Source organism: Dasypus novemcinctus, chromosome 18 (assembly GCF_030445035.2).
Source record: "Dasypus novemcinctus isolate mDasNov1 chromosome 18, mDasNov1.1.hap2, whole genome shotgun sequence".
Classification (NCBI taxonomy): domain Eukaryota; kingdom Metazoa; phylum Chordata; class Mammalia; order Cingulata; family Dasypodidae; genus Dasypus; species Dasypus novemcinctus.
This window is the reverse complement of record NC_080690.1, coordinates 33,379,079-33,405,997: the sequence shown is the minus strand read 5'-3', so window position 1 is coordinate 33,405,997 and position 26,919 is coordinate 33,379,079. Positions and strand designations below refer to the sequence as shown.

Below are 26,919 nucleotides of genomic sequence, written 5' to 3'. Positions count from 1 at the left end.
GCTCATTCCCTAGTACCTCCTTTTTTTATTTTTGGAAGTATGCGCCTGTGTTTTTTAATAAGTATTTCCACTAGATTTACTACTGAATCTGCTGGGTATAGAAGGCTTAGAAATTAAATAAAAAAATAAAATGAAAATTATCTGTGATTTCACTATCTAGAGCAGGGCTGGGAGGAAAGATAAAAGGATTTATTTTATTGTGTTGTAACCTACCTCTGGGTAAACTCCGATCAGCCGCCTGGGGTAGAACCAAGCTAGCAAATCCCTCCTCTCCAGGGCAGACTGTCAGGTATTTTTACAATAACCAACCTTTACTGAGTTCCAGGATCACCTCCGTTTAATTCTCATGGCGCCTCTAAGAGACATTTAACTTACAGATGCAGAAATTAAGGCTCAAAGGGGCAAGTAACTCCCCTGAGGTCGCAGAACCAGAAAGGCACAGAGTGGAAACTTGAATCCAGGCCATCGGATGCCAGAGCCCAAGGGTCCTTCTGAACTCAAGTCACCTCCGGATTAGATGTGCCCCGGACCAGAAGCTGGATTCCAGGCCACAACACAGCCCCCGTGCTCATTCATTCATTCAGAGATCATGTCACAGTCCTAGTGCTGGCTCAGTGCCAGGCACAGGCTGACGTGGCTGCACCCCTCTGTCCATCCCTGCCACGAAGGAAGGGCTCCATTCCGAGAACCTGAACTCCGTTTATTACAAAAGCCTGGGCTCATCATACCGCATTATGCATGTCTGGGTGGAAGCCTCAAAAGCCCTCCTCGACACCCCCCGAACCCCAGCATGAGGGCCCTGGGTGGGTGGGGGCACCTGGCCGGGCCTTGGAAGGGTCCTACCTTTATAAAACCATGGGTCCAAGGATTCCTGGGCATATATAAAAATATATATACACACACACATAGGTGGTGGCTTCCCTTCCACAGGGCGGTGGTCGGATGGGACTGGCAACACCCACCCGGGAAGAGAAGGAAGACATCCGCGGGAGGGCGCAGGGTCTGGTCCCACAACGAGCGCGGCAGCTGCGTCGTCAGTCCCCATAGCCGGTCAACCTGGGCATCTGTGGGCCTGTGGCCAGGGGCCGGCCCTGCCCAGCCCTTGAGGTGCTAGGCCATCTGGATCTGCAGCTCCTCGTCCTCATCCAGGTCGCTGGCCCCGTCCCCGGCTTCCTCGGTGCCGAAGCGAGTGCTGCGGATCTTCCCGAAGAGGGGGGTGCTCTGTTGCTGCCTGCGGAGCCTGTGGGGTGACGGGCGGGGGGTCAGAGCAGAGCCCCTGCCCTCTCTGAGGCTGCTGCAGCAGCTAAGCCTTCCCTGGCACTTCTCAGTGCCTTTCATAAACATTGCCTTGTCCCCTACAATCCTACAGAAGCCCCTTCTATGAAGGAGATGCTACTGTCACTCCATTTTACAAAAGAGAAACCGAGGCACAAAGAAGTTGAGTAATTTGCCCAAAGTCCCATGGATGGGAGGGAGTGGAGCTAGGCTGTGAACTTGAGCAGGCGGCTTGGAGGGGTGATGGAGCTGGCTCAAGTTCATGCTGCTGGGATTCGAACCCAAGCCTGGCTCGAAAGACCACAGGTACCTGAGTCTGGGCTGGGGGGGGGGGGGGCTGAGTCTCCCACCTGCCCCAAATGACAGGGAGAAAGTGCTCAGTCTCCTCAGCGTCCCAGTTCTTTCTCACATTAAAATTCCTACAGCCAAAATTTACGAGGCCAACTTTGCCTCTAATGAGAGCTGTGGAGGAAATGCCCCCCAACCCCCCAGCAGAGTGGCTGCCCCGGCTGCATCTTACTGGAAGGCATGAATTATTAACACGGCAGGGAGGGGCACAGGCGGGGGCCTCCATTACTGCACCATGATTTAGTGAACTGTCCCCGGAACATTAGAGCACAAAAAGCTGGAAACCAAAACGAGGCGGTGCTCTGGGCAGCCCCGCCCTCCCCTCTGGATGCCTCCAGAGGCTGAGCCCAGCCCGCCTGTCCATTTGGGGAATTTATGGCTCCTGAATAATGTGACGGAGTCTGCAGGGAAGCCTGAGGAGCCTTTCCAGGGGTGTGCGCTGGGGGGGCCCCGGGGAGGCCAGAGCCAGCTGAGACCGAGCCTGACTTGGAGCTGTGCCAGGGTCCCTGTGTACACTTTCTGGCCATCATCCCAGGCAGTTCTCTTATTTTTTTTTTAGGTACCGGAGCTGGGGATTGAACCCGGAACCTTGTATGTGGGTGCTTAGCTGCTGAGCCACATTAGCTCCCCTGAGTTGGTTTTTGTGTTTGTCTGTTGCCTTTTTTGTTTTTAGGCGATATTGGAAATCGAACCTGGGACCTCCCATGTGGGAAGCAGGTGCTCAACTGTTTGAGCCACATCTGCACCCCCAGGCAGTTCTTACAACAACCCTCATGGGGCAGACAGGGAAACTGAGGCTTAGGTGGTCACGCCATGCAGCTGTCAAATCCAGCTCCAAAGTGTATGCTCTCAGACACAGAATCTCAGCATAGCGTCACCCACAGCAAATACGGCAGGTCACCAGGAGATGATGCTGCCAAAGAACCTACCCTCCTATGCCTCAGTTTCCTCAGCTGACAGGCCCCCAAAGACGAAATCTTGCCTTTCTCTCACAGAAAGGGCACGACGCTTGCAGCACAATATCTGATGCAAATAAAATAAGCCCTGTCCCGCCAGGGGTGGAGGAAGCAGCAATAATGCGAATAGTAACGACCCTGGCCGCAGCTGACGGTTATTCAGCATTGTGCTGGGTTCTCTGATAAGCACGGATGGGCCCATTTAATTCTCACAACCACCAAGAGGTATGAGCGATTCCTGTCCCCATTTTACAGATGAGGAAACTGACACCAAGAGGATACATGGCCAAGGCCACGCAGCTGCCCAGCGCAGGGCCAGGTACGCCTCACCCTGCTGGTCTGGCTGAAGAGCCCGGCTGCTCCAAGGACCCTCGGTCCCATGAAACAAGAGAAATGCAAGCAAGTGCCCGGCCAGGGGGGGCACAGAGGAGTCAGTCGTCTTGGCTCTGATTCCCACCTGTGATGTGGGCCTTGGACTTGATGTTCTTTGCCCAGGGGCCCTGGGGGTCATGCAGAGAGAGGGTGTGATTTCACTGGGTGTTGGGGATGGGAATGGGGGCCAGGGGAGGGAGGAGGAGCATACTGGGCCGGGTCCCCAGAAACCCTCCAGTCCTTCCCCACTGAGGCTGACGGGTGCTGGCTGTGGCTGAGAGGGGGGCGGCCTGCCAGCAAGGCTGGGGCCCCTCCAAGCCCTCGCATCCCAGCTGGCATGTGGTCACCCCAGTCCGGGGGCACTGGGGACTGCCAGGCGCTTGGGGTCTGCTTAATCCTGTCAATGATGAGAAGGCCCTATCCGCTGCCCCCACCCCTTGGGCCCAACCTCTTTGCCTGCGCTTCTGGCCCCCCCCACTGCCGGCCCCTCCCACCACCGGCCCCTCCCTCCTGCTGCAGGAGGAACAATTCCAGGGCTCCCAGCTGGTCTGACTTCCTGCTTCCCTCCCCTTCCTGGATTCCTGGCCCCGGCCCTTCCTGCCTGGAGCGACAGGATCCTGCCTGGTTTGCCCAGGTCTCCTCCTCCGTCTCCTCCTCGACCCTCACAGGGAGGTTTCCTTGGAGGACTCCCCGCCCTGCTTCTGTGCCCCAGCCGTGAACCCTCTCCCCGCAGGAACCCGGGTCCCCACCACCCCGGCTGCTGGGGCCCACCTGGATTGCAGGTGCTCCAGCTGCACTTGCAGGTTCTCGCTTTGCTCCGTCTGCTCGTCCAGCGACCGCTGCAGCTTCCGCGCCTGGTTGTGGGCCTCGTCCAGCTGGGGGTGCGCAGAGCCAAGGGTGGGGGTCACCTTGGGCGGGGGCAGCCCGGCCTGCCACTCGCCTGGGCCCAGGCGCACCTGCTGTTTCTCGTGGGGATATCCTAAGAGCAATCCTGACTCCTTCAAGGCCTAGCCCCGGGCCCCTGCGAGGCAGGGCAGCACCCCGAGGCCCTTCTCCATGCCTGTGCCCTGCCCATCCTCCAGTGTCCCAAACCACCCACCCCTGTACCCTCATAAATCTGTCCATCTGACCATTCATTCATGAATACATTCATCTGCCCTTGGAGACACCCCACCCACCCACCTACCCATTCACCATCCACGCATCTATTCAAGCAGCCATCCACCCTGTCTAACCACGTGTCCTTCCATTCCCCAGCCACAGCGCAATCCTCCCATCTAGGCTACCCTCTGTCCACTAATCTCCCATCCGTTGGTCCAGTCAGTTGTCCATCCATCCTCCTACTCATACACCCCGTCACCCATCTGTCCATACTTCTGTACAATCACCTGTCATCTATCCATCTGCCCAATCAGTCACCCATCAGACACCTGCTGTTATCTCCCCGTCCTCTCGCCCTCCCTCCCCTCTCCCCGCCTATCTGTCCAGCTCTTTCTTCATCCACTTTGATATCCACCCATGGGTCTGTCCTTCCATTCAGCCCACCGCACAGCCACCCTCTCACTACCCATCAATCTACGTGCCCGCGCCCTGCCCTGTCAGTCTGGCTTTCCTCTCACCCTCTCGTGCTCACACCTGCCCTGCTGTCCATCCATTACCCACTCACCTACCTGCAGACCCCGGGCACCTCCTGGGGGGCTCGTGCCAGGCACTGGACACCCAGCGTGGGGCGACCCCGGAGGGCCCTGCAGCCCCCACTCCTCTCTTGGCCAAGGTCTGAAGGCACTGCTGGGCCCCCGCGGGTCCTCACCTCATCCTCCGCCTGGGCCAGCTCCTTCTTGAGCTCCTCCACCCGCAGCCGCAGCTTCTTCACCTCTGCCTCGTGCTGCTCCACCCGCCGATTCGCGTGCGCCAGCTCTGCCACCTTCTCCTGGAACTGTTTCTTCAGCTTGCCATGCACGTGCTTCAGGTCCGCCAGCTCCTGTCAGGGAGCACAGCTGGGTGGGGAGGGGCCCTGACTAGGCACCATGCCAGGGAGTCCCACGGGGTCAGGCTGTTCTAGGGGTGCTGGGTGTCCCTTCTTCCCAGAACCACTCCACCTATTGACTGAACTAGAAGCATTCTAGAAGTACCTCTAGATTATGACATGGAAGACCCATGAAGTAGAAGTATAAGGAGGATCCCTCGGGTTATGCATGATAACACCTCTTCCAGGAAGCCTGCCTTGACTGCCTCAAGCACACGGTGATCTGACTCAACCTGTTCTAGGTCTTCCAACAGACCCGCTCGACACTAAGAAAGGGAGCTCTGCCCTGAGGGTGGGGGAAGACCGGCCTAGGGTAGCCCTTCCCGTTCTCCATCGGGCAGATCCAGGCTCACCTAATGGGCCTGGCAAGGTTTTGCCCAGGGGCATCTGCCACCCTTCCTTGGGTCCTTGTCCCTCTGGAGCTCCTTGCTCATGTGGTCCCTTTTGCCAGCAGTGCCCCTTCCCTCACCTCTACCTGCTAACTCCTGCCCTTTAAAGCCCCGCTGAAGCACTCCCTCTTCCAGGCGGCCTTTACTGATGGCCACCCTGTCCCCCCCGATGGAGTGACTCACTCCTGCCGTGGAAGTCCACAGGAGGGTTTGAGTCTGGCCTCCTGAATTCACTCAACAGACCCTCTCCCAGCTCCCACAAGGTGCTGGGGAGACAGCAGGACCCGAGAGAGGCCCTGGCCTCATGGAGGTCCAGCTCCCCGGGGAAGGGAAGTTCAATGAACTTGAACACAAATAAGGAAGAAGCACGGTGTCCAGTGGTCACAACAGCACTGAAAAAAATGAAGCAGGGCGTGAAGAGCCAGGGGTGGGAGTGGTAGTTGAGACGGGGCGGTCCGAGAAGTCACCCGAGGAGGTGACTTGAAAGGAGATGTGGGTCGCGAGAGAGCCTGCAAAGACGGAAAAGGCAATTCGGGCAGAGGGCACAGCAGTGCAAAGGCCCGGAGGCGGGGGTGGGCTTGGCTGTGGCTGGCGGGCAGTGAGCAGCGGAAGTGAGAGGTGAAGAGCTGCTCGGCAGGCAAGGCCCGAGGCGGCGGGGCCTTGGGGGTCTCGGACGTCCTCTGGGTTTCACTCTAAGTGCAGGGGGTGACACCATCTGAGGGACGTTTGGAAAAGATGCCTTTGGCTGCTGTGCTTAGAAGAGACCGGGGACCAGAGAGAGTGGGGGCTACTAAGTGGTCCTGGCAGGGAAGCTTGGAGGAGGGTGGTGGCTACGGAGATGACAAGTGGCTGGGCCAGCACCTTTTCCGGAAGCTGAGTCAAAAGGAATCTGGAGAGGGAGTGGATGTGGGAGGGGGGGAGGAGGGAAAGAGAGGAGGCAAGGACTCTTCTGGATTTGGCTGATGAGCGGAAGGAGGTGCCATCTAGGGAGATGAGCAGGCTTGGTGGGGCCAGGGAGGGGGAGGACTGGGTGGGTGCCACCAGTGGTTCCATTTTGGGTGTGTAACTTGGAGATGCCCAGCAGGCTGCTGCTGGACCTGAGAGTCAGGATTTCTGGGAAGGAATGAGGTCTTGTGTCTCTGGTGTGTATGTGGTATCTAAAATCCTGGGTCTGGGGGTAAGTTGAGCTGGGGAGTGTTGTCAGAGGAGATGGAGGGAGAGAAAAGGCCCAAGGCTGGGGCAGCAGGAAAGAGGATGAAAAGTCAGCCAAAGATGGGAAGCAGATGTGGCTCAACTGATAGAACGTCTGCCTACAATATGGAAGGTCCAGAGTTCGATCCCCAGGGCCTCCTGACCCGTGTGGTGAGCTGACCTACGCACAGTGCTGCTGCATGCAAGGAATGCCCTGCCATGCAGGGGTGCCCCCACATAGGGATGTCCCACGTGTAAGGAGTACCTCCTGCAAGGAGAGCCGCCCCGCATGAAAAAAAAAAGCGCAGCCCACCTAGGAGTGGTGCCGCACACATGGAGAACTGACACAGTAAGACGACGCAACAAAAAAGAGATGCAGTTTCCCATGCCGCTGGATAATGCAAGTGGATGCAGAAGAACACATAGCAAATGGATACAGAGAGCAGACAATGGGGGGGGAGGGGAGAGAAATAAATAAAATAAATCTTAAAAAAAAAACCAGTAAAGGGACTAATTAAAAAAAAAAGTCAGCCAAAGAGAGGCCCACCCCCAAGCTCTGTGACTGCTCCAAGCTGCTGTGTCCACATCTGTAAAATAAGGACAGGCACTGCCTAAAGGTCTCTTGAACCTGTCCTCTCTGTTCCACCTCCATCACCTCTGGCTGCCCGAGAAACAGGATCAGCCTCCCTGTCCACCTTCTGCACAGCAGCCAGTGAGCACTGAGCACTGCAAACTGCTCAAACCCGCCTCCTGCTTTAAACTCTTCAGGGGTGGCCCTTAGCTCCAGCCCCATCTCATGCCTTGTATGCCCCCCTGGCTCACTCCCCTCCAGCTCCACATTCTCTCTATCCTTTCCCCCCAGAATTCCCCACCAGTTAACATCTGCTCCTCCTTGAAATCTTGGCTTCAACGTCACTGCCTCAGGGCAGCCTTTCCAGGGCCTTGGGCCCAGGTCAGGTCCCCTGGGGTTCCCTCTCCCTGCTGCAGTCACCGAGCTGCATCATCAGTGTGTACCCATGTGACAGAAAGCATTACCCGCATCCCCCTCTGAGCACCGGCTCCCTGAGCGCGGAGGCCATGTCTGCTCACTGCTGTGTCCACAGCACTTAGAATGGGGCCTACACACAGTAGGGGCTCAGTAAGCATCTGTGCAGATGAATGACAAGGCTGTAAAGATTAAGTGACATAATGATGTAGCAGTTTGATATCATTGATGAATTCCAAAAAGAAATATTGCATTATGCTCGTCATCTGGTCTGTACCTGGGCATGACTTGAGTTACGATTAGGGCGCTGTGTCCTCATGCCTTGGTGGGTAGGGCTCACAGATAAAAAGCGTGCTGAAGAATAGAGCCGGGGCTTTCTGATGTTAGAGTTTGATGCTGAAGACCCGGGAAGTCAGCACACAGAGCAAAGAGAAGCCAGCCAAAGGAAGGAACCTTGAAGCCAGAGTAAAGCAAGCCCCAGGAACGTTGGAACCCAGGAACCCTCACAGATGTCAGCAGCCATCTTGCTCCAAACAGACTTTGGTGAGGGAAGTAACTTATGCTTTATGGCCTGGTATCTGTAAGCTCCTACCCCAAATAAATACCCTTTATAAAAACCAACCAATTTCTGGTATTTTCATCAGCACCCCTTTGGCTGACTAATACAAATGACAAGAGCATTTAGCATAGGATGTGGCAGAGTAGGTGCTAGCAAATGTTATCTACTATAATGATCACTGGTCTGGCACACCGTGGGTGCTCAATAAATGCACCTACTATAATGATTACTGGGTCTTGCACACAGTAGGCGCTCAGTATCTGCAGCCCCCACCACGACCTTCCTCAAATGCAGCTTCTTTGACGGTCACCACCTCCGGTGGTCCTGAACTGATTCAGAATTGTTACTTCCGGTTGCATGGGATCCTGGACGGGAGGTGGGGCCGCCCAGCCCTGGCCACCCCCCCCCCCCACAGCCTCACCTTGTTCTTCTCGAAGAGCGCGGCCTGGCTGGCGCGCAGGTCGCAGTCCAGAGCGCTGGCTGTCTGCCGCCGCCGCCGGGCCAGCGCCTCCTCCAGGTCCCCGACCTGCGCCCGCAGCTTCTTGTTCTCCCTCTCGAGGCCCAGCTTCTCCGTCTCCAGCCGCTCCCGGCGACCCCACTCGGCGGCATTCTCGGCCTGCAGCCGCTCCATCTGCAGCAGTGGGGTGGGGGAGGGGAGGGCCTGAGCGGGATGCCCCCCCCCCCTTCCTGTGGCCATTTCTGGCTCTAGGAAGCCGATCCAGCTGCAGTGGCTATAATTAACCGGGGCTCTTTTTTCGTGGTGTGCAGGATGGAAGGGGGCTCCCGGTCTCTGGGGGTGAAAGACCCGCCTTCTGTACCATGGGGTATCCTTGGGAGGGGGCAAGGTACCCCTGGGAGCACAGGCCTGCCTCCTGCCCTCTTTTGAGGGCCCGGCCAATGGAGAAAGGGCCCCGGGAACCCCACCCGCCGGCCCTCCCGGGTCACGCTGGCCACCTCACCTCGCCCCTCAGCTCGGCCATCTTCCTGTCCATGCTGGACCGGGCACCCAGCTCGTCCTCCAGGTCTTCAGACATGCGGCCCAGCTCATCCTGGTGGGCCTCCTTCAGGATGCTAAGCTGCAGGGGTGCCGCCCGGCCCGGTTACGTGGGAAGCCCCGGGGAGCAGGCACCCATACAGGAGAGTGCTCGGCGAGGGGCCACTGGGTATCCAGAGCAGACTCTGAATCCAGCTGCATCGGCCCCACCAACGTCTCTCACCTCCCACCTCGTTACCATCTCACCTCCCAGCGCCAAACCCCACTTCCCACAACAAAGCTTAGAGTGGGCTTTGAAAAAAGGCTAAATTCAATCATATTCTCACTCCTCCTCAACGCCTTTGACAGCTCCCAATTCCGGTAGGATAAAGTACAACCGCCCCCTGTGCTCTCACAAAGCCCTGCACAAGCAGCCCCCGTAACACCTTCTCAGTCTCATCTCTGTGCCTCCCCAGGCCCCATCCTTGGTTCACTCTGCTCCAGGCACAGTGGCTTCCTTGCTGGTCTGCAAACACACCAAGGTGCTGCCCACCACAGGGCCTTGGCACATGCGATTCCCTCTGCCTGGAACACTCTCTCAAAGGCATTTTGCAGGATTGACTTCTCATTCTCAAGCCTCAGCTTAAGTGCCCCCTCCTCAGGGAGGCCTGGTTCTAGAACGTGAGCCCAGGAGGACAGTGACCCTATCTGTCTGTTCACCTCTGTAACCCCGTATGGCCCTGGCACACAGTAGGCCCTCAATATACACTTAATGAATGAATCCAGCAGATCTCAACACCTGTGTGTACACGGTGCAGCCTGCCTGCCTCAGAATCCCCGGGTACTGTTAAAGGAGCAGATGCCGGCCATGCAGAAGGAAAATCAACCAACTACTTAGCTCCCCACAACCACCTGGAAGGAAGGAAGCCAGTTACAATAGAAAACCTTGATAATCATCTGCTAAACTGGTTATGTGAGACCCCCCAGTTCACCTCCAGGAACCAGCTCTGGGGCGGGGGTGCCGGCTCGGGAGTGCTTGGCAAGGATGCTGAGGCAGGGCCCAGAGGGGCCACAGGTTAGTTAGTGCTAAACCACATTCGTATTTTTATTTACTGTTCTGCAAATGATTATACCACATGATTAGAAAACGTCAAAAAGAGATGCCTGGACACAACCCTCACAGGTGCCGATTCAGGAGGGCTGGGGTAGGGTCTTGGAATCTGCATTTTGGATTTTCTAAGAGATTCTAATGTAAGGCCAGGTGTGGACAATCTCAGTCCCTTCCAGGGCAGAGATAAGGCTCTGAGGGATGTGGTCTCTGGAAGAGCAGCCGATCCTTCTCTGGATTGCCACACCCCCTGGTGGCCATTGGGGCCTGCACAAGAGGCCCTGGGGGCGGCCAGCCTGACCTCAGCCTGCACTGACCCCTCCTCACTGGCTGCAGTGGTGGAATCTCCTCTCTGCCAGCTGGAACCTCAGTTTCTTCATCTGTATGATGGGGATGTCATTCCACTGACCTGTTTCTCACACAGGCTAAGCTAGCTTCTGCCTCAGGACCTTTGCACTTGCTGGGCCCTCTATCAGGACACTCTGCCTCCATATCTTCTCAAGGAGGACTTCTTTGAGACACGAGCCTCAAATGTCACATTCTTAGAGAAACCTTTCCTGACCATTATCCCATCCCTCTCATTGTTTTGACTCTCATAGCTCGTGAATTTATCCATCCGGTAACTGCCAGTCTCCAATGACCCCCACGAGGTGAATTCCTGAAGGCAGAGGCCTTGCAGCCCCCGCACTTGGAACTGTTGCTAAATGAACGAATTCTCTTCCTTCTCCCACCCCCACAGGTCAATCTCGACAGCAGGCAGCCGCTGCCTCCAGGAAGCTCCCCGTGGCTCCAAGACTCACTTGCTTGAGCATCTCCTGCTTGGTCTTGCTCAGCTCCTCGTACTTGATCTTCCACTGGCTGAGCTCCCCCTCCAGCTTCTCAATGTTCCTGCTCAGTGCCAGTTTATCCCTGGGGGGTGGGGTGGGAGGACAGACACGGGGGTGAGTCCACCAGGGCCCTCTGCTTGCCTTCCTTGCCGAGTGGTCCCGCTGTGTATTCCGGCACCTGCCAGGACCTCATCCGAAGTCCTTGCGACGGCATTCGAGACCCTGAGGCAAAAGCCCGGTCTCACATTTCTCCAGGAGCTGCACCCCTCCCGACCACAGGTGGCCAGCGCCCACCACAGGGAGGTATCAGGCCACCAGGGATCCAGGACCCCCTGGCAAGTGCCCCAGGTTCATCTGTAACACATGGCCCCATTCCTATCTGTTTTACATACTGTGGTCCCCTGAGAGGCTGGGGGTGAACTGTGGTTAAACAGGCTGGGAATCGCTGCCCAGGGTGGGATTCCCATGTTCTGTTGTGACCCCCACCTGCCGTGAACATGACCTGTGGCACTGTGGGTAAGGAGCACGGCGCCTGCTCCTCCCCAGCACTTGCCCATCCAGTAGCTGTGCTTATCACCCCCAGCATGCCCTCCCTTCCTGGGAGTGACTCTCTCCCCTTGCACACGGGGTTCCCAGAGTGCCTGACTCCCCGCAGTACCCGGGACGGCTGGCCGGTCCTGGACTTATCCTGCACCTTGTGCAGCCCGGGCTCGTCCCCTGGACATTCCTGGAGATGAAAACCACCCGAGCCGAGAACTTGCAGATAAACAGAAAGGACTTCTCCTGTTTCTACCCGCCCTGGTCCAGAACGGAGCCACTGTAGAAACCTGGGGAAGACTGCACCTGGCTTTGTTCACAACTTTATCAAAGGCTGTTGCTCCTCTCTCAGGAAATCTTGTCGCCCCTGGGGCCACCGTGAGTCTCTCTGGGTTGGCAGCCCCACTTGCCTGCACCGGCTGCTTCTGTGGCGGTGGCGGGAAGGGGCTTACAGGAGCGAGGCCGTGTCAGGCCCTGAGCCTGGCCAGTGCAAGATTCTAACCACCTCACTATTTCTCCTGGCAGAGCTGGGCCTAAGCGCTTCCTTAGCACGCGTATATGTTGTTGTAAATTCCTTTCCTCTCTTTGCTACTTTGTATTACGATTAAATTATGATGTCATTCTTTAAAACAAAATGTGCATGGGAAGGTTATACTGTCCACCTATTTAATTTCTGGACAGTAAAGGGGGTGTTATAAAGTGTTCATTATAATCAGGCTTGCGCCCTCGCCACTGCTGTAAACCGCCCCAATCGGGGTCACTGGTGACATCCCCGTTGTAACCGCCAAAGCCAGGGCTCAGGCCTCACTGACTTGAGCCAGTAGTTCTCTCCCTCCTCCATGCCACGGTTTCTTCATTGGCCTTCCAGGGACCCCACCCCCCCGGAGGCGCCTCCTCTCTCCAGCCTCTAAACCTTGAGGGCTCCAGGGTGCTCTTTCCTGTCCACACCCAATCCCTGATTGCGTCTGGGCTCAGGACTTTCAACATCATCTATTCGCCTGCAGTTTTACCTCCAGCCCTAACTCGTCTCACGGACTTGTTCATGGACCCAGCTGCCTCCTCGGCACCTCAAACCCCAGCAAGCTCCCGGCCCCACCCCCAAACTATACCTTTGCTCAGGGCTCCCTGTCACTCGAGCATAAGCTCCCTGAGAGCAGGGTACTTTCTTACGTACAGCTGTATCCTCGGTGCTGATCCAGAGTAGATACCTAGTGTGTACTGTTTGAATGAATAAAAACTTGCCTTTGGCTCCGCTGTTCTAAAGTTCCAAGACTCGAGCCCAAATATCACCTTCTTCTTTAGTAAGCTTCACATTCTGTGATGCTGATTTTTGTTCTGTGACTCTCAGGGAACCCTAGCAGGGGCTGGCGCAGCCCCCTAGCCCCTGCCCAGCGCCCGAGACTCACTCTCGCTCCTTGAGCAGCACCTTCTGGGACTCATCTAGCCGCAGACGTAGGGCGATCAACTTGGAGGCATCCTCCTCGGTGGCGGCAGGGTCCTCCCAGGGCAGGCGGCTGCGCTCCTGGCGGCTCGTGCTGCCCCTCGGGCCCCCGGCCCCGATGCTGCATGCTTCCCAGCAGCCCTCATGCTCCTCTGGTCTGCTCTTCAGGAGGCTCTCCATCAGCTCCAGCTCCTGTAGGGACCAAGGTGGAGGCTGGACCAGAGGCTGCCACGCCATACTCTGTCCTCCTTCCTTATGGCCTCTTTCCGGCCCTGTGACTGGGGTCAGCTTGCTAGGTGACCTTGGGCAAGTCACACGCCTCTCTGGATGGAGCACAAGACTCAAACAGGGAAGAAAGGTAGGTACCTGGGTCCCCTGAGGAGTATGTGATGGAGAAAATGTGGATTTTAATTCAGCAGAAACCACTGTAGAAGACATTGGCAAGGTGCAATCACCAGTAAGTGAATGCCAATTCTGAGTCGTCTTCTATGAAAAAATGATGACCCTGCTCTGCCGCTCCATCCCTGGAGAAGGAGGGTTGCGCCCTCCTGTGGACCTCACCCTTCACCTTTTGGAACTGCACTCAGAGTTAGCCACCAAGGTTCCCAGTATCCTCAAAGATTTTCCATGTGAGGTAGTGAGCTCCCTGTCACTGGAAATATGCAAACATACGGTGGACTATTACTTGGTGAGAATGAATGTTGGAGCAGGGATTTCTATTAAGGATAAGGATTAGATTTTCTCAAAGAGAGTTCCAGCTCTAAGAAGCCATTTTTCAGAGGCAAACATTAAAGACACAGGGAGATTGATGGTGGGGTAAAGATGCACTGCGAGGCAGTACCTTTGAGCAGAACCGGTCCCAGATGAAAGTAATGAGGCATTATTAACCCAACGATGAGCTCCTTTCCTTCCCCAACAGCCTCCCCTTCCCCATCTGCTTCTCCCCACTCCCAAGGCCTGCCTCTGATCACAAATCCATGAGTTATAGCCTGGCTTCCCCCTGGCCCTGTCAGAGGAGCCTGGGCCAGTCCCTATCCCATCTGGTCCTTGGTTCCCCTATCTGGCCAGGGATGGTCACCCTGAGGACTCCCTGGGGAGTGAAATTCTATTCCTCCAGGATGTCAGACTGGATGCCGCCAGGCCTAGAGCCCCATTTCACAAATGGAGAAAGAGGGAAGCAAATGCTCCCGGAACAGTGCTCCAGGTCAGCACATAGCACTGGCTGGGCTGGGGTGCTCCCTCAAACTGCAACTCCTGGGCTCCCGCCGCTGCACCCGCTGCCCCCAGTTCCTCCAGTCACCAGTTGGGTGACCTTGGTACTTAACCTGTGTGCCTCAGTGTCCTCATTCACCAAGCACATGCCCCATGGGTTGCCGTGAGAATTAACCAGGATAAGGCACGTGCAGAGCTCAGCACTCTGGGGGGGCCCACTGACCCCTGGGGGCCGTCATCATCGTTTCCTGACTCACCAGATGCTCTGGCCTCTGGGCTTTGTTTGGTACGGACTTTTCCATCGCCAGGATCACCTTTCTGCAATTTGCGCGGCTGACTAGTACTGATCCTCCCAGACTCACTTTAAATGCCATGTCATCCAGGAAGGCTTCTGGGAAGCCTTCTTCCCAAAGCCTGGGTCAGGACCTCCCTTCTCTGTGCACCCAGGGCCCCGAGAAGCTCCCCCCCTTCAGTTGCTGTGTTTTAACTGTTTATCCCTCTCCCACAAATCTAAGTTGAAGGAATGAGCAGATTCAGCTCTAACCCTGTGCCATCCAGGCAAATCCCTCGGTGCCCTCTCCTGCTCACCGGAGCCATGCCTTGCTTTCTGCTGACTTCTCAGGCGTGGGAGGGGACAGGCCAGAGTGAGACCACCCAGGGGGCCAGGCCCTTCCTAGCTCTCTTCCCAGTCCCGAACCCCCCCACTTCTGCCCAGGTCCCTTCCAGACCCAGGTGTGAAGGCCCAGCCCGGCGGCCCCGCCCTCCCGCCGCGCACCTGGCCGCCCGGGGGCCTCTCGGACCCGACATCGCGCACTGGCTCGTGCTCCGGCTCCGGCTCGGGGCCGTCAGGCGTCCTGTCGGCGGCCCCTTGGGCGCCCCGCAGCCGCGCCAGTTCGCGGCCCCGCGCCTCGCACTCGCCCTGCGCCTCCTGGCGCTCGCGCCGCGCGCCCGCCAGCTCCTTGGTGAGCGCGTCGAGGCGCTGGCGCAGCTGGCGCACCTCCTCGCGCGCGCGGTTGCGCTCGGCGCGCACCTTGCTCCACTTCTCGCGCCAGTTGGCCGTGCAGTCCGACCACCAGCGCATGGTCTTCTCCATCTGCGCCGCCCGCGCCCGCGCCTCCTCCAGCTCCCGCAGCCGCAGCTCCTCGCGGCTCTCCCAGTCCCCGTCGGCCAGCAGCACGGGCGCGGGCGGCAAGGGCAGCACGGGCGGGGGCCCCGGCGAGGGCGTGCCGCTGGGCGGCGTGGGCGGCAGCGAGTCGGTGGGCGCCACGCGCTCGGGCGACGGGCTGCCCAGGATGGTCAGGAGGCTGCCCTTGGACAGCTGCGGGGACTCGGCCAGCCGGGGGCTCGGGCCGTGGCTCATGGTGCGGCCGCGCGGGCGGGCTCTCGGGCCCGGGGCTCGAACTCGCGGCCCGGCTCAGGGGCAGCGCTGGGGATGCGCGGCGGAAGGTATAGGACTGTGCATGGCGGCCGCCGCGACCCTCTGCTCTCCGGGCTACTGGGGGGGAACGCCTCCTCGGACCTGCGGGGGAAAACCACCACGATTAGCTGCGGCCACTGTCCACCCATTCAGCCCTGCGAAGCGCGTAACCCGCAAAGGATGCGGCGTGGGCAAGGGCGACAGGGGAGCCTGTGGTGTGTTCCGGGAGCCCCAGGGAGGCAGGACCGTGGTGGGCCAGGGTGTGCAGCCGCTTCCTCTCAGGCCTCCAGACTGCCCCCTGGCGTCCCTTCTCTTCCCTGCAGCGACAGCGGCGGCTGACCTGAAACTTTGATCCGCTGCCTTCTCCCACTGTGAATCTCCTGTACTTACCCCCCACCCCTCCCACCCCCCTCCCCCGCCTCCACCCCTCTGCACGGGGCTGTTTTCTCTTTTCAGGCCCGTGGGTACAGGCCAGTTGCCACGAGTCCCCTCTCTGCCCTGGGCTAACTCTTCTCTCTTTAAAACTTACCTGATCTCTTCAACAAATGGTGCTGGGAAAACTGGATAGCCACATGCGAAACAATGAAACTGGACCCCTACCTCGCACCTATACAAAAACTACTTCAAAATGACCTAAATATAAGAGCTAAAACCATAAAACTTACAGGCGAATACATAGGGGAAAACCTTCAGGACCTTTTATTAGCCTTGGATTCTTAGATATGACACAGAAAGCATGAGGAACAAAAGAAAAAAAATAGATAACTTCATCAAAAAAAAATTTTTTTTTTTTGGGCATCCAAAGGACATTATCAAGAGAGTGAAAAGAAAACCTACAGAAAGGGAGAAAATAGTTGCAAGTCATATATCTGATAAGGGGTTTAATATCGAAAATATATTAACAACTCCTATACCTCAACAACAAAGACAACCCAATGAAAAAATGGGTAAAGGAGGGAAACGGACTTGGCCCAGTGGTTAGGGCGTCCGTCTACCACATGGGAGGTCCGCGGTTCAAACCCCGGGCCCGTGTGGAGCTGGCCCATGTGCAGTGCTGATGCGTGCAAGGAGTGCCCTGCCACGCAGGGGTGTCCCCCCGAGTGCCTCCTGTAAGGAGAGCCGCCCAGCTCGAGAGAAAGAGCAGCCTGCCCAGGAATGGCGCTGCCCACACTTCCCGTGCCGCTGACGACAACAGAAGCGGACAAAGAAACAAGACGCAGCAAATAGACGCAGCAAATAGACACAGAGAACAGACAACTGGGGGAGGGGGGAATTAAATAAATAAATAAATCTTAAAAAAAAAAAAGGGCAAAGGACTTAAATAGATATTTCTCCAAAGAAGTTATACAAAAGGCCACTAAGCACATGAAAAGATGCTCAGCATCATTAGCCATTAATGCCACTTCATATCTACTGGCATGGCTATTAAAACAAAACACAAACAACAAAAAAAAAAACCCAGAAAATAAGTGTTGGTGAGGATGCAAAGAAATAGGAATCCCGGTACATTGCTGCGGGGAACGGTCTGGCGGTTCTTCAGGACGTCACACATAGATTACCACTTGACCCAGCAATTCCACTCCTAGGTGGATACTAGAAGAATCGAAAGCAGGGGCTCAGACAGGTATTTGGAAATTAATGCTCATAGCTGCCTTGTTTACAATAGTCAAAGGTGATGAATGGATAAGCAAAATGTGGCTTATAGATTATATTGAAGGAATATTATCCAGCTATAAAAGAATGGAGTTCTGATACAGATGACAACATGGATCAACTTTCAAGACATTATGGCATGTGGAATAAGCCAGCACAAAAGGACAATATTCTATTTCACTTACATGAAATACCTAGAATAAGCAAATTCACTGAGACAGGAAGTAGATTACAGGTAACCAGGATCTGGGGAGAATGGGGAGTTATTACTTAATGGGTACAGAATATCTGGGATGATGAAAAGGTTTTGGTAATGGATGGTGGTGGTGGGAGGACAATATTGTGAATGTGATTAATATCACTGAATTGTGCATGTGGATGTGGTTAAAAGGGGAAATCATGTGTTGTATATACGGCATCACAATTTAAAAAAACTCATCTGAGACGTCACCTCCTACTAGAAGTCCTCCGGGATCACCTCAGGCCAGGCCCGCCCTCCCTGCAGCCTCTGCACCCACACCTCTGTCATTACCCTGACCTCACTGTACCATTTATCTGTGTCCATGTCTGCTCCCTCTCCCCACCCCAGGCTGAGTTTGCAGTGGGCAGGGGTGTGTCCTAGTCACTTTCCACCCCAGCACATGATGACAACGACAATGATGTTTGTGGGGGATCAACTACGGGCCAGGCACCATGCCCAGGGGTTCATTTAAGCCTCTTGACAGACTTGACGGAAATGATCATCACTGTTTCCTCAAGAGGAAATGGATGCTCGGTGGGGGTTAAAGTCCCCACGTTGATCCAGAGGTCTCCGAGTTCAGATTCAAACGTTGGCGTGCATTTGTTGAATGACTGCATGCACTGGAAATATGATAGAAATCAACCAGTCTCTATCAGATGGCGGGGTACATTCTCCCCTACTCCCTGCCAGAGCCAGCCCTTCCCTGGCACCCTCACCCACCACAAACATTTCTTCTCTTTAAAAGGGGCCATGTCCTCCTTTTAAATAAATGAGACAGCTGTCCCTCTCTGTCCCCACCCTGCCCCACCCTGTGGCCTCAGGCTGGCCTCCACCAGCCCCTGGGACACCATGCCCTTCCTTCCCCATTCAGCAGGGTCCCACTAACCTTCACACCTGCGGAGGGCACCCCGGCCCCCAGGCCACCCCTTCCTTTTCTGAGCAGACATGCACCGTGCCCTGCTGGTGGCTCTCAGCCCTGCGAGTCTCAACGCTGCCTGGTCCCTGACACCTCTTGGCCAAGGTTACCTCCGCTCTCCTGTTTTCCAAGACGGCAACAGAAACCTTCATGCCCTTCCAGTCTCTATTCCCTGCACTCTAGGGAGATGATCTGGTGTCACAATTAGCAGTACAAAGAGAAGCCATCAGACTGGTGCTCCCTCTCTGTCCTGCCCCAAGCCTCCTCTCTCAACCTGAGAAGACAGAGTGGTTCTACCTCCTTGCAGGGCCCCTCTCCCCACGCCACTGCGCCCCGCCCCCACCCCGCCCCTGCTGCCCTCTCTCCCTGCACACTCCTCCCCTGCAAGGCCCAACACTGGCAGAGTGGTCCACCCTTGCTGGCTCCACTTCCCTCGCCCTCCATCAATCCCTGGCCTGCCCCAGGCTGCATGGGTGTCCTCCAGAGCCCTGGACACTGCCTGTCACTCCCCTCTCTGCCATCTCTTCCAGGATGCCCTGTTCTCCGTTTTTCCTCCTACTCTCTAGCTGCCTCTCCCCAGCCTCCCTGGGAGGCTCCTTGGCTCATCCCTTGAGTGTCCTGGGCTGCCACCTCGCCCTCGCCCACGCCCCAACAACGCTGCAGGCAGAGCCCCCCCCCCAACCAGGATGTCCCAGCCCCCTCCGACACTTCCTGGTCCAAATGGAACTCGCTGTCCCCCCTCCTCCCACAGCCAGCTCCTCCTCTTAGATGCTCTTGAATTGTGTCCCCCAAAAGCCATGCTCAAGCCCTAACCCCTATCCTGTGAATGTGACCCTCCTGGGAAAAAAGATCTTGGAAGATGTGATTAGTTAAGATGAGGCCAAACTGGATTAGATGGACTAATCCAATAGGCTGGTGTCCTTACAAACAGGGAATTGGGGCTCAGGGTGTAGGAAAGAGTCAAAGAGAAACTGAGTGACGCTGCCGGAGCCAGGAGCGCCACAGCCTGAGGCACCCAAAGAAGCCAGGGACGAACATGGAACGGGCTCTCCTCTTAAGGGGAGTGTGGCCCTGCCAGCACCTTGAGGGAGGACAACAGCCTCCAGAACGAGAGATGAGAAGTCCCTCGCCCTCGGTCACAGCAGCCCTGGCAAGCCAAGGTTCCTCCTCTGGGACCCGCCTTCACTCCTCCACATTGTGGGGGCCATCCTGGCACCGCCCACCTCCTGGTCCTGACATTCGCAACCACTTGGCTCCACTGCCCCCCCCCCAAGCCTTCAAGGCCACCGCAGCCACCGCCCTCCCTCCAGGGCGACTGCAGACCCCCCCTTCCCCCACTGCTGTCTCCTTCAAATTCCTTCTCCATAGCAGCAGCCAGAGCGAGTTTTTAAAAAACACCAACCCAGTCCTGCCAGGGGCCGCACGCTCTGCCATTACCAGGAGCTGTGACCCCTTGCGAGTGTCACTTCCAAGCTCCCTCCCTCTGGGACACCAACTCCAAACATTCCTCAAGCCCCAAAGAAGCGACAACCCACTGATCCACCGCCTGTTTACTGTCCCCACCGCCCACCCGGGTCCCTTCTCCCCTTTCCCAGCTCACATTCCACGGTCCCCACCGCCTCCTTGTACATCCCTGCAGGGCCTCAGCCGCCCCCCCCCCACCCCGGCTCCCGCCTCTCCAGGCAAAGCGCCAACCCTGGTGATCTCCACCACTCTGCCCGCTCCTGCTGCCACTGTACAGCCAGCCGTGGCAGGTTTCTCACCCCATGTTGACCGGTGTTATTTAAAATGAGCATCAGTGGCTGCTCAGGCCCGCCAGCCATCCCGCTACGTGTCCCTGGCCCATTCGCTCTCCCGCCCTCCTAGACAAACCTTGCCCGATTTCACATTAAAAAAAGAGCAGCAGCCAAGACAGAACTTCCTCCCCGTCCCTGCGCACCTCCCCACCTGCCTGCACCTGTGCCTGCACCCGTGCCGCACACTCTGCTGCCCCCTGGCAGCCCTACTCCTTAGCAAACTCCTGAATTGTGCTCCACTCGGACTCTGGCCCCCGTGGCTCCTCCACACTGCTCTTGTCAAGTGTGTTACCGAACCCGCACGGTCCCTTTTCAGTCTTCTGGAAGCACCAGCCGCCTCTGGCCCACCGCTCCCCTCGAAAACTCTTTTGCTCGTTTGGCTTCTCCTCTCCTCCGCCCCCAGTCTCCTTTGCTACCTCTTCCCCCTCTCCCCATTCTAGAAAAGTGGGAGGGCCCCAGGGCGTGCCCTCGGCCCCCTCTGCCTGCACTTGCTCCCCAGCTGATGCTCTCCCCCCTGAACAGCATCATGGCCCACTGCCTGGCCCCACCTGGCCGTCCAGAGCAGGGCTTCAGTTCCACTCCCCAGACCCTCTGTCTCCTCATCTCAGTCAAAGGGCTGCCATTTGCCCGGCTGCTCAGCACAGCTTCCCGGCCACCTCCCTGACCTGTCTTTTCCACACGTCAACTGCCGCCTGGATCCACTGCAGTCTACTGGCTCCATCGAAAAACGCTTCCCGGGCTGAGCATCCCGCACCCCCTTCCCAGCCGGGACGACTGCGCCGGCCTCCTTGGCAGGTTCCTGCTCCAACTTCTGCTCTTGGCAGGTCCATCCTCCACCGGCAGCCAGAACGACCCTTTAAAAACTCGATTCGTGTTGCTCCTTGCTCAGAGTCAAAGCCAAAGTCCTTACGCGGGCCTGCGAGGCCCCACTGACCTCATCTCCTACTGCCCTCCCCCGAGTCGCCACACTGCACAGGCGGGAATAACCCGGATGCGCTCCTGACTCACAGCTTTTGCTCTCCCTTGGCTGGAAATGCTCTTCCTTCAGGTACCACATGACTTACTGTCTCACCTCCCTCGGGTGTTTGCTCAAGTGCCACCTTCTGAGTCAGGGCTGCCCTGACCACCCTAAAACTGTCACCAACTGCATACGCTCTGTCCCCTTACCTGTTTTTCTCCATAGCATTTCTCACCACCTGAGAGTCTACATACTTTAGACAGACATTTGTTAGTTTATTCTCTGCCTCCCCCCGACATCAGCTCTAGGCCCAGCACTGTCACCGGTACCCTGGGTATCCTCATGTAAGCCACTGGCCCTCTCTGGGCCTCAGTTTCCCCACCTGTAGAAGAGGGCAGTGCTTCTTAATTCACCTGGACACTTGCTTAAAATGCAGGCTCTTGGGCCCCGGCCCACTGAGAGGCATGTGCAGGAGGCTGGGAACTTGCACCTTTGACTTCTGTGCATTGGGTGATGCCTCCTCACCACCCAGTTACAATCTCAGACAGGGATGTGCCAACCCCAGTAACACCTGCACGGTCACCCAGATCTAGGCTCCGGTTCCTAGACACCTCCAAATCCTGAGGGGCCCCTGGTCACCCAAGTGTCTGCCCTGCGACCTGGCCTCTGCCTGTGCAAGGTGGCCCTGGCCTTGAGGTCCGTGTGTGATGCACCTGCACACAAACACCCAAACACGGATACAGAGACCCACAGCATGCATGCACAGACTGAGAGGGGGACCCGCAGGTGCACACATCTGTGCACACACATGGGGAGACTCACTGCAGATGCACACTCACAGAACACCTGCCGGCACAGGCCCGTGACGCACCGAGAGACACACACCAACACCCACGAGCACACGTACTCATCCCTACGGCAAGCAGATACGCTCGCTCACATCAACACACAAACCCGCACACAGGCTCTCACACTCCTCCTCTCCCCAACTTCCTGGCCAGGCGCCACATGGAGAAGCTCTTGGAAAAGAAAAACAAAGGGAGAGCCTGCGGGGGGGAGGGGGAGGCAGCGGCAGGAAACCAGAGGAGCCCCAGCCACCGGCCAGACTTCTGCTGGGGTGGGGGGTGAGGGGGCCGCTGGGCCCTTCCTGCTGCCCTTACATGGGAGGACGGTCGGGAGGGACCGCTGCCACATGCCTCCGGGAGCTGCCAGGCCTGGCACGGGGCTCGGTGGGGAGGGGCCGCCCGCTCCTTCCAGGAACCCTGAGCCTGTCGTGGAGGGGCAGGGCGGGTGCCACCCAGCCTAATGGCTTCCAGGCGTCCACGCTGAAGCAGGGGTGGGGGCTCCACACACAACCCCCCTTCCCCTTCCCCGTGGCCTGGCTGGGCCCCTCCAGGGAGCTGAGGAGGAGGAGGAAGGGCACAGAGAGGCCCTGAAACAGCCCTCCCACCTTTCTCTTGCCCACCCAGGGTCCTCCGGAGGCTGTGTGTGCACGCACGTGCAAAGGGGTGGGGCAGGGCTCCTAGGACTGGTTTTCTGGAGAAGCACACCGGAAAGTCTGCACACTCACAGAGACTCAGAGACTAGCGAGATCCAGCCTAGCAGCCTCCCCCACCCCTTCACTAACTCCACTCATATAACATGGCCCTGGGGACACTCACACAGCCCTGGTAACGCGCGCGCACACACACACCCACCCGCCGAGAATCAGACGCAACACAGAGGCCTATCTCACAGTCACAGAGATGGTACAGGCTGCCCTGCGTGCCCCTTCCCCTCCAGGCTCCGTGCCTCCCCACGGTGGGTGTGTATAACCGTGTGTGGCCCCTAATCCCCGTGTGTGGCCTCCTAATCCCCGCTTGGTGTCCCCACCCCCTTCCCCCTCCTCCTGTGTCCCACCAGCCCTAGGGATCTACTCCTGCTCCAACCTCTGGGTGTCTGCTAGGCACTCCCCCAACCAGCACGCACTCCTCCCAGCCTTGGAGTGCAGGCGCAGCCACCTCCCGGAAACGCCGAAACGCCGTGGTCTTCCCGGCACCAGGCACCAACCCCGCTGGGGGAGCACAGCCCTACAAGCTAGCACAGGCAGGCCTGGGCAGCTGCCCCTTCCCTTCCTACAGCCCGGGTGCCCCTCTACCCTGACTGGACACTGTGCCACTCGCAGCTTCTAGGACAGGGCTCTGTAGCTGCTTAAACTTAGCTGGCGTGGTGGAGAGCAGAAGGCTGCACTAAGACCTTGCCTCCCCGTAGCGGGGCAGCAGAGCTGAGGGAGCCCAGAGCTCCTGAACCCAAACCCCTCGTTGCTCCAGGCTGGTGCTGGCCCCCTCCAGGGACCCTGCCTCAGACGAGGCCCTCACTCACTCTGCCCACAGAAAGTGCCAGTGGTTGCTCTTGCTCCTGTGACCGTCTGGACTGTTCTCTCTGTCTTTCTCTATCAGCAAACTCCTACACATCCTCCAGGGTCTACCTCCAGTGTCCCCTCATCTGACTCATGTATGTTATTGCTCCCCAAGCACCAGGCACCTCCCTGTCCTTCAGCAATGGCCACACTGTGAAGTCCACAATGGCATCTCGGTCTCACTGGCTGTCAGCACAGGACCCAGCATACACCAATGTGAAATGGGCGGACAGACAGAAGGACGTTGCTGTTTGGGTTCCCTTGTGACCAGGGAGAGTTTGGGAAGCTTGAGCCATTGTAAGGGTCAGGAGTCAGTTTGTAGCCTGCTTCTGAGACAGGTAGGTATCTGATCTTGTCTGTGGCCAAGGTCAGAGTCAGGGGTCACCCCATGGCCAGGTTCAGAGGTGAGGACTCTTCCCTGAGGACTCCCTGGTTCACAGGGGGACAACCTCATGTTTTGACCTTAGCATATTCAGAAGGTTCTCTCCATATTCCGCAAGAGGAGAGAACAAGGCTGAGGCCTGGATGGGGTCCAACCAAAGGGATGGGGTCCCAGCGTCCCCAAGTCCTACCTCTAGCTCAGAATCTCCTGACGTCCTCCCAAAACTTTTTAGGTAGGATTCTGGGACTGGCCCATGGTCCCCGGCCTGGCTGTGGGCAGGGACAAGAGCCCAGCAGGAAACCACAGGAGAGAGCCTGATTGGATAAGTGCAGGGCCCAAGGCCGGGCAGCCGCAGACCGCAGGCACCTGTCCCTCTGACCTCCTGCCCAGGCTCCAGCTGCTGGACCCCTGGGAGATGACTGGGAGGGAGTGGGGCTGGGCCTGCAGGTTCCACCTGCAGGAAGCTGGGTCAGAACTCCTTGTCTGTTTCCAGGTAACCCCATCTAGATTGTGGAGCCATAAAGGTAACTTAGAGTATTGATTTAAACCCCTTTCTTTACAGATGGGCCAGCAGAGGCCCAGGGGGCAGCTACTTATCCACATCCAGTCCGCGTGATGGGACAGCAGCAAAGCCAGGGCGGGGAGCTGGAGTGCTGGGATTGGATACCTCCTGGGCCATGACCATTTGGCCCTGGAAATGCCTACACCATGGGGCTCTCAGACCTCAGACCAAAAGAAAAGCTGGGGTGGCAGAGGGTGGAGCGCTTCATTGGGGCCAACCCCAGCCCGAGGCCTCTCAGAAACTCCTTCAACTATTCATATTCACTCTTGCACAGAGGACATCCCAGGGGTCCCCGCTCTGCCACTGAGATGCGGTGAGATATTTGCCAGACCCTGCCCTCTCTGGGCCTGTTTTGCTACGCTTAGATGGGGAGATGCACTAACAAGGTTTCTTACTATCCAATTCCTCTCTCCAACGGGTGGGCAGACTTGGTCCCAACCTGAACCAATCCAACCCTCACGACAGGCCTGTGAGACAGGGCGGGATGGGGGGGGGGAGGATGCTGGATTCCACCCTCTAATGAGGGCTGGGGCACCAGAGGCCCACTGCCCTCTCCTTGCACCGCTCCCTCACTCGACCTGCCCCAACGCCTTCCAGAAACTCGCTTTCCGCTGCCCCCCACGCCCGCGGGTGGCCTGCGCCCTCACTCCTCCGCCCCTCCCCAGCCACCCGCTTCCCAGCCGCCCCCGCAGAGCGGGCGGGCACGCTCCGGCTAACCGCAGGCGGCGGGGGGTCCCGGCCCGGAGCAGCGCGGTCCCGCCCGCGCAGCCCCCATTGGCAGGCGCCGCGGCCCGGGGCGAGGCGCCGCGCTCCGATTGGCCAGCGCCGCCCATCCATCCCGCACTCGCCATGGTGACCACGTTCGGTCCCCCGGGAGAGTTCCAAATTCCGCCCCCGCCCGCCGTGCCCCCCCCCCGCCATTCCCGGGGCGCCCCCACCCCATCCCTGCAGTCCCGCCCGGCTCGAGGCCGGGGGCCCGGGTGATGGGGGCGCCGGGCAGGGAGCTGGGAAGTTCTGCCCTGAGTGCGGGGCTCTCTCCGCGCGCGGGCCCCGCGGCGCGCGCCCCCTCCAGCCCGCCCCTGCTTAACCCTTTGCCTCCCGCCCCCGGAAGGCTCGCGGTCTGGAGGGAGTTGCCGGGACGCGGCCGGCTCTCCGCCCCCCGCGCGGCCGCCCCCGCTCACCTCGGCCGGGGACCCGCGGGCTCCGGACGTCCGAGCCGCGGCGGCTGGGCGGGGCGGGCACCCTGCTCGCTGGGGCCGCCGCGGGGAGGGCCGAGGGAGGGCCGCGGAGGCTGCTCCTCCCTCCCGGGGGGAGGCGGCGGGGGCGGGGAGCCCCGGCGAGAGCGCCGACTGCGGCCCCGCGGGGCCCCCGGCCCCCCGAGCGGCTGGGGGGGGCGTCGCCGGCCGAGGTGCGGGCGCGGGGCGCGGGCCGGGGCGGCGGGCGCGGGTGGAGAGCGGGCGGGACCCGCGTCGAGGCCCCACCCCCGCGTGGGGCCGAGGGTGGGGGGCGGCCCGCGGCGCTCGGCTTTCCCGCCTCAGGTTTCGCGGGCGCTAAGGAGGTACCCGGCACCCCCGGCTCGGCACGTGGAAGGTGCTTAACCAAGTGTTCACTTTTGCTACCTGGACCCTTTTTAGGGCCGGCTCTGAGACCGAGTGGACTTGGGGGCTTCGGGTTCCATTTCTGTACAATAAATAAAAGTGTTGACCGAAGTGACCTGGCGCTCGAGTGTGGTGGGGCCCTGGCGTGCGGCGGTGGCTCGGGCCGCAGCCCGCGGAAGGGCCGGGGTGACTGTGGCCACGCGCCTGTGCGCCCTCCGCTTTGGAGGAGGGTGTCTGCGGTGTTGGCCCGGGAGGGGCGGGCTGTGGGGGGCCTTCCCCCAACCCCAGGCATCCGGGAAGGCCGCCTGTGGTGAAGACTCCCCGAAAGAGGCCCAAAACTTGACGAGTGGTGGCGAGAACCTGCCAATTGGGACTTGCCTCGAGAAAGAAACTAAAAGTTACGAAACTTAGTTGATTTTACTTCTTATTAACACGATTTGGATGATAATTGCAACCAGGCACGCGTTAGAGTGAACAAAGAATGACTCAAATGTTAATTTTTGAACTTTTTTCTTTTTCGGTTAAGTTGAACATGTTAGCATTCCTTCTTTCCGAATGGGTTTTTTGTAGCAAGAGGGCCATTTTGCAAATATATTTGAGGGATTGCTTAAACCCAAGGATGGTTCTGAATCCTTCGATAGTCAAATAATTCTTCTTGTAAGTACTGGGTCATTTCCTTGGATGAGTTCTCTTCCTCAGTGGTCAGCCCCTACTGTGAACTTTCTTCAGCACCGCTGCCATCAATGTCATGAAATCCCACACTTTCTTTTGCAAGATATGCAGTTTCACTTGTCAGTTC

The 26,919-nt window shown here is 58.1% G+C and overlaps 1 protein-coding gene across 4 annotated transcripts; it reads right to left on the bottom strand.

Moving 5' to 3' along the window:
• Nucleotides 1–679: 679 nt before the first annotated feature.
• On the bottom strand, nucleotides 680–25,903 carry CCDC102A (coiled-coil domain containing 102A). Of its 4 annotated transcripts, none has more exons than XM_058279955.2 (9): nucleotides 25,704–25,903; nucleotides 14,975–15,718; nucleotides 12,953–13,179; nucleotides 10,983–11,091; nucleotides 9,061–9,177; nucleotides 8,523–8,732; nucleotides 4,762–4,932; nucleotides 3,723–3,826; nucleotides 680–1,240 (listed from the first exon to the last, which is right to left on the bottom strand). In XM_058279955.2, the coding sequence occupies exons 2-9, from the start codon at nucleotides 15,557–15,559 to the stop codon at nucleotides 1,111–1,113; spliced, it is 1,653 nt and encodes a 550-aa protein (XP_058135938.1). In that variant the 5' UTR covers nucleotides 15,560–15,718; nucleotides 25,704–25,903; the 3' UTR covers nucleotides 680–1,110. The 4 variants fall into 4 exon arrangements, with proteins under 4 accessions (XP_058135938.1, XP_058135940.1, XP_058135941.1 ...); XM_058279957.2 differs by having other exon boundaries at nucleotides 15,197–15,718; nucleotides 25,704–25,901; XM_058279958.2 differs by having other exon boundaries at nucleotides 15,230–15,718; nucleotides 25,704–25,901.
• Nucleotides 25,904–26,919: the final 1,016 nt, after the last annotated feature.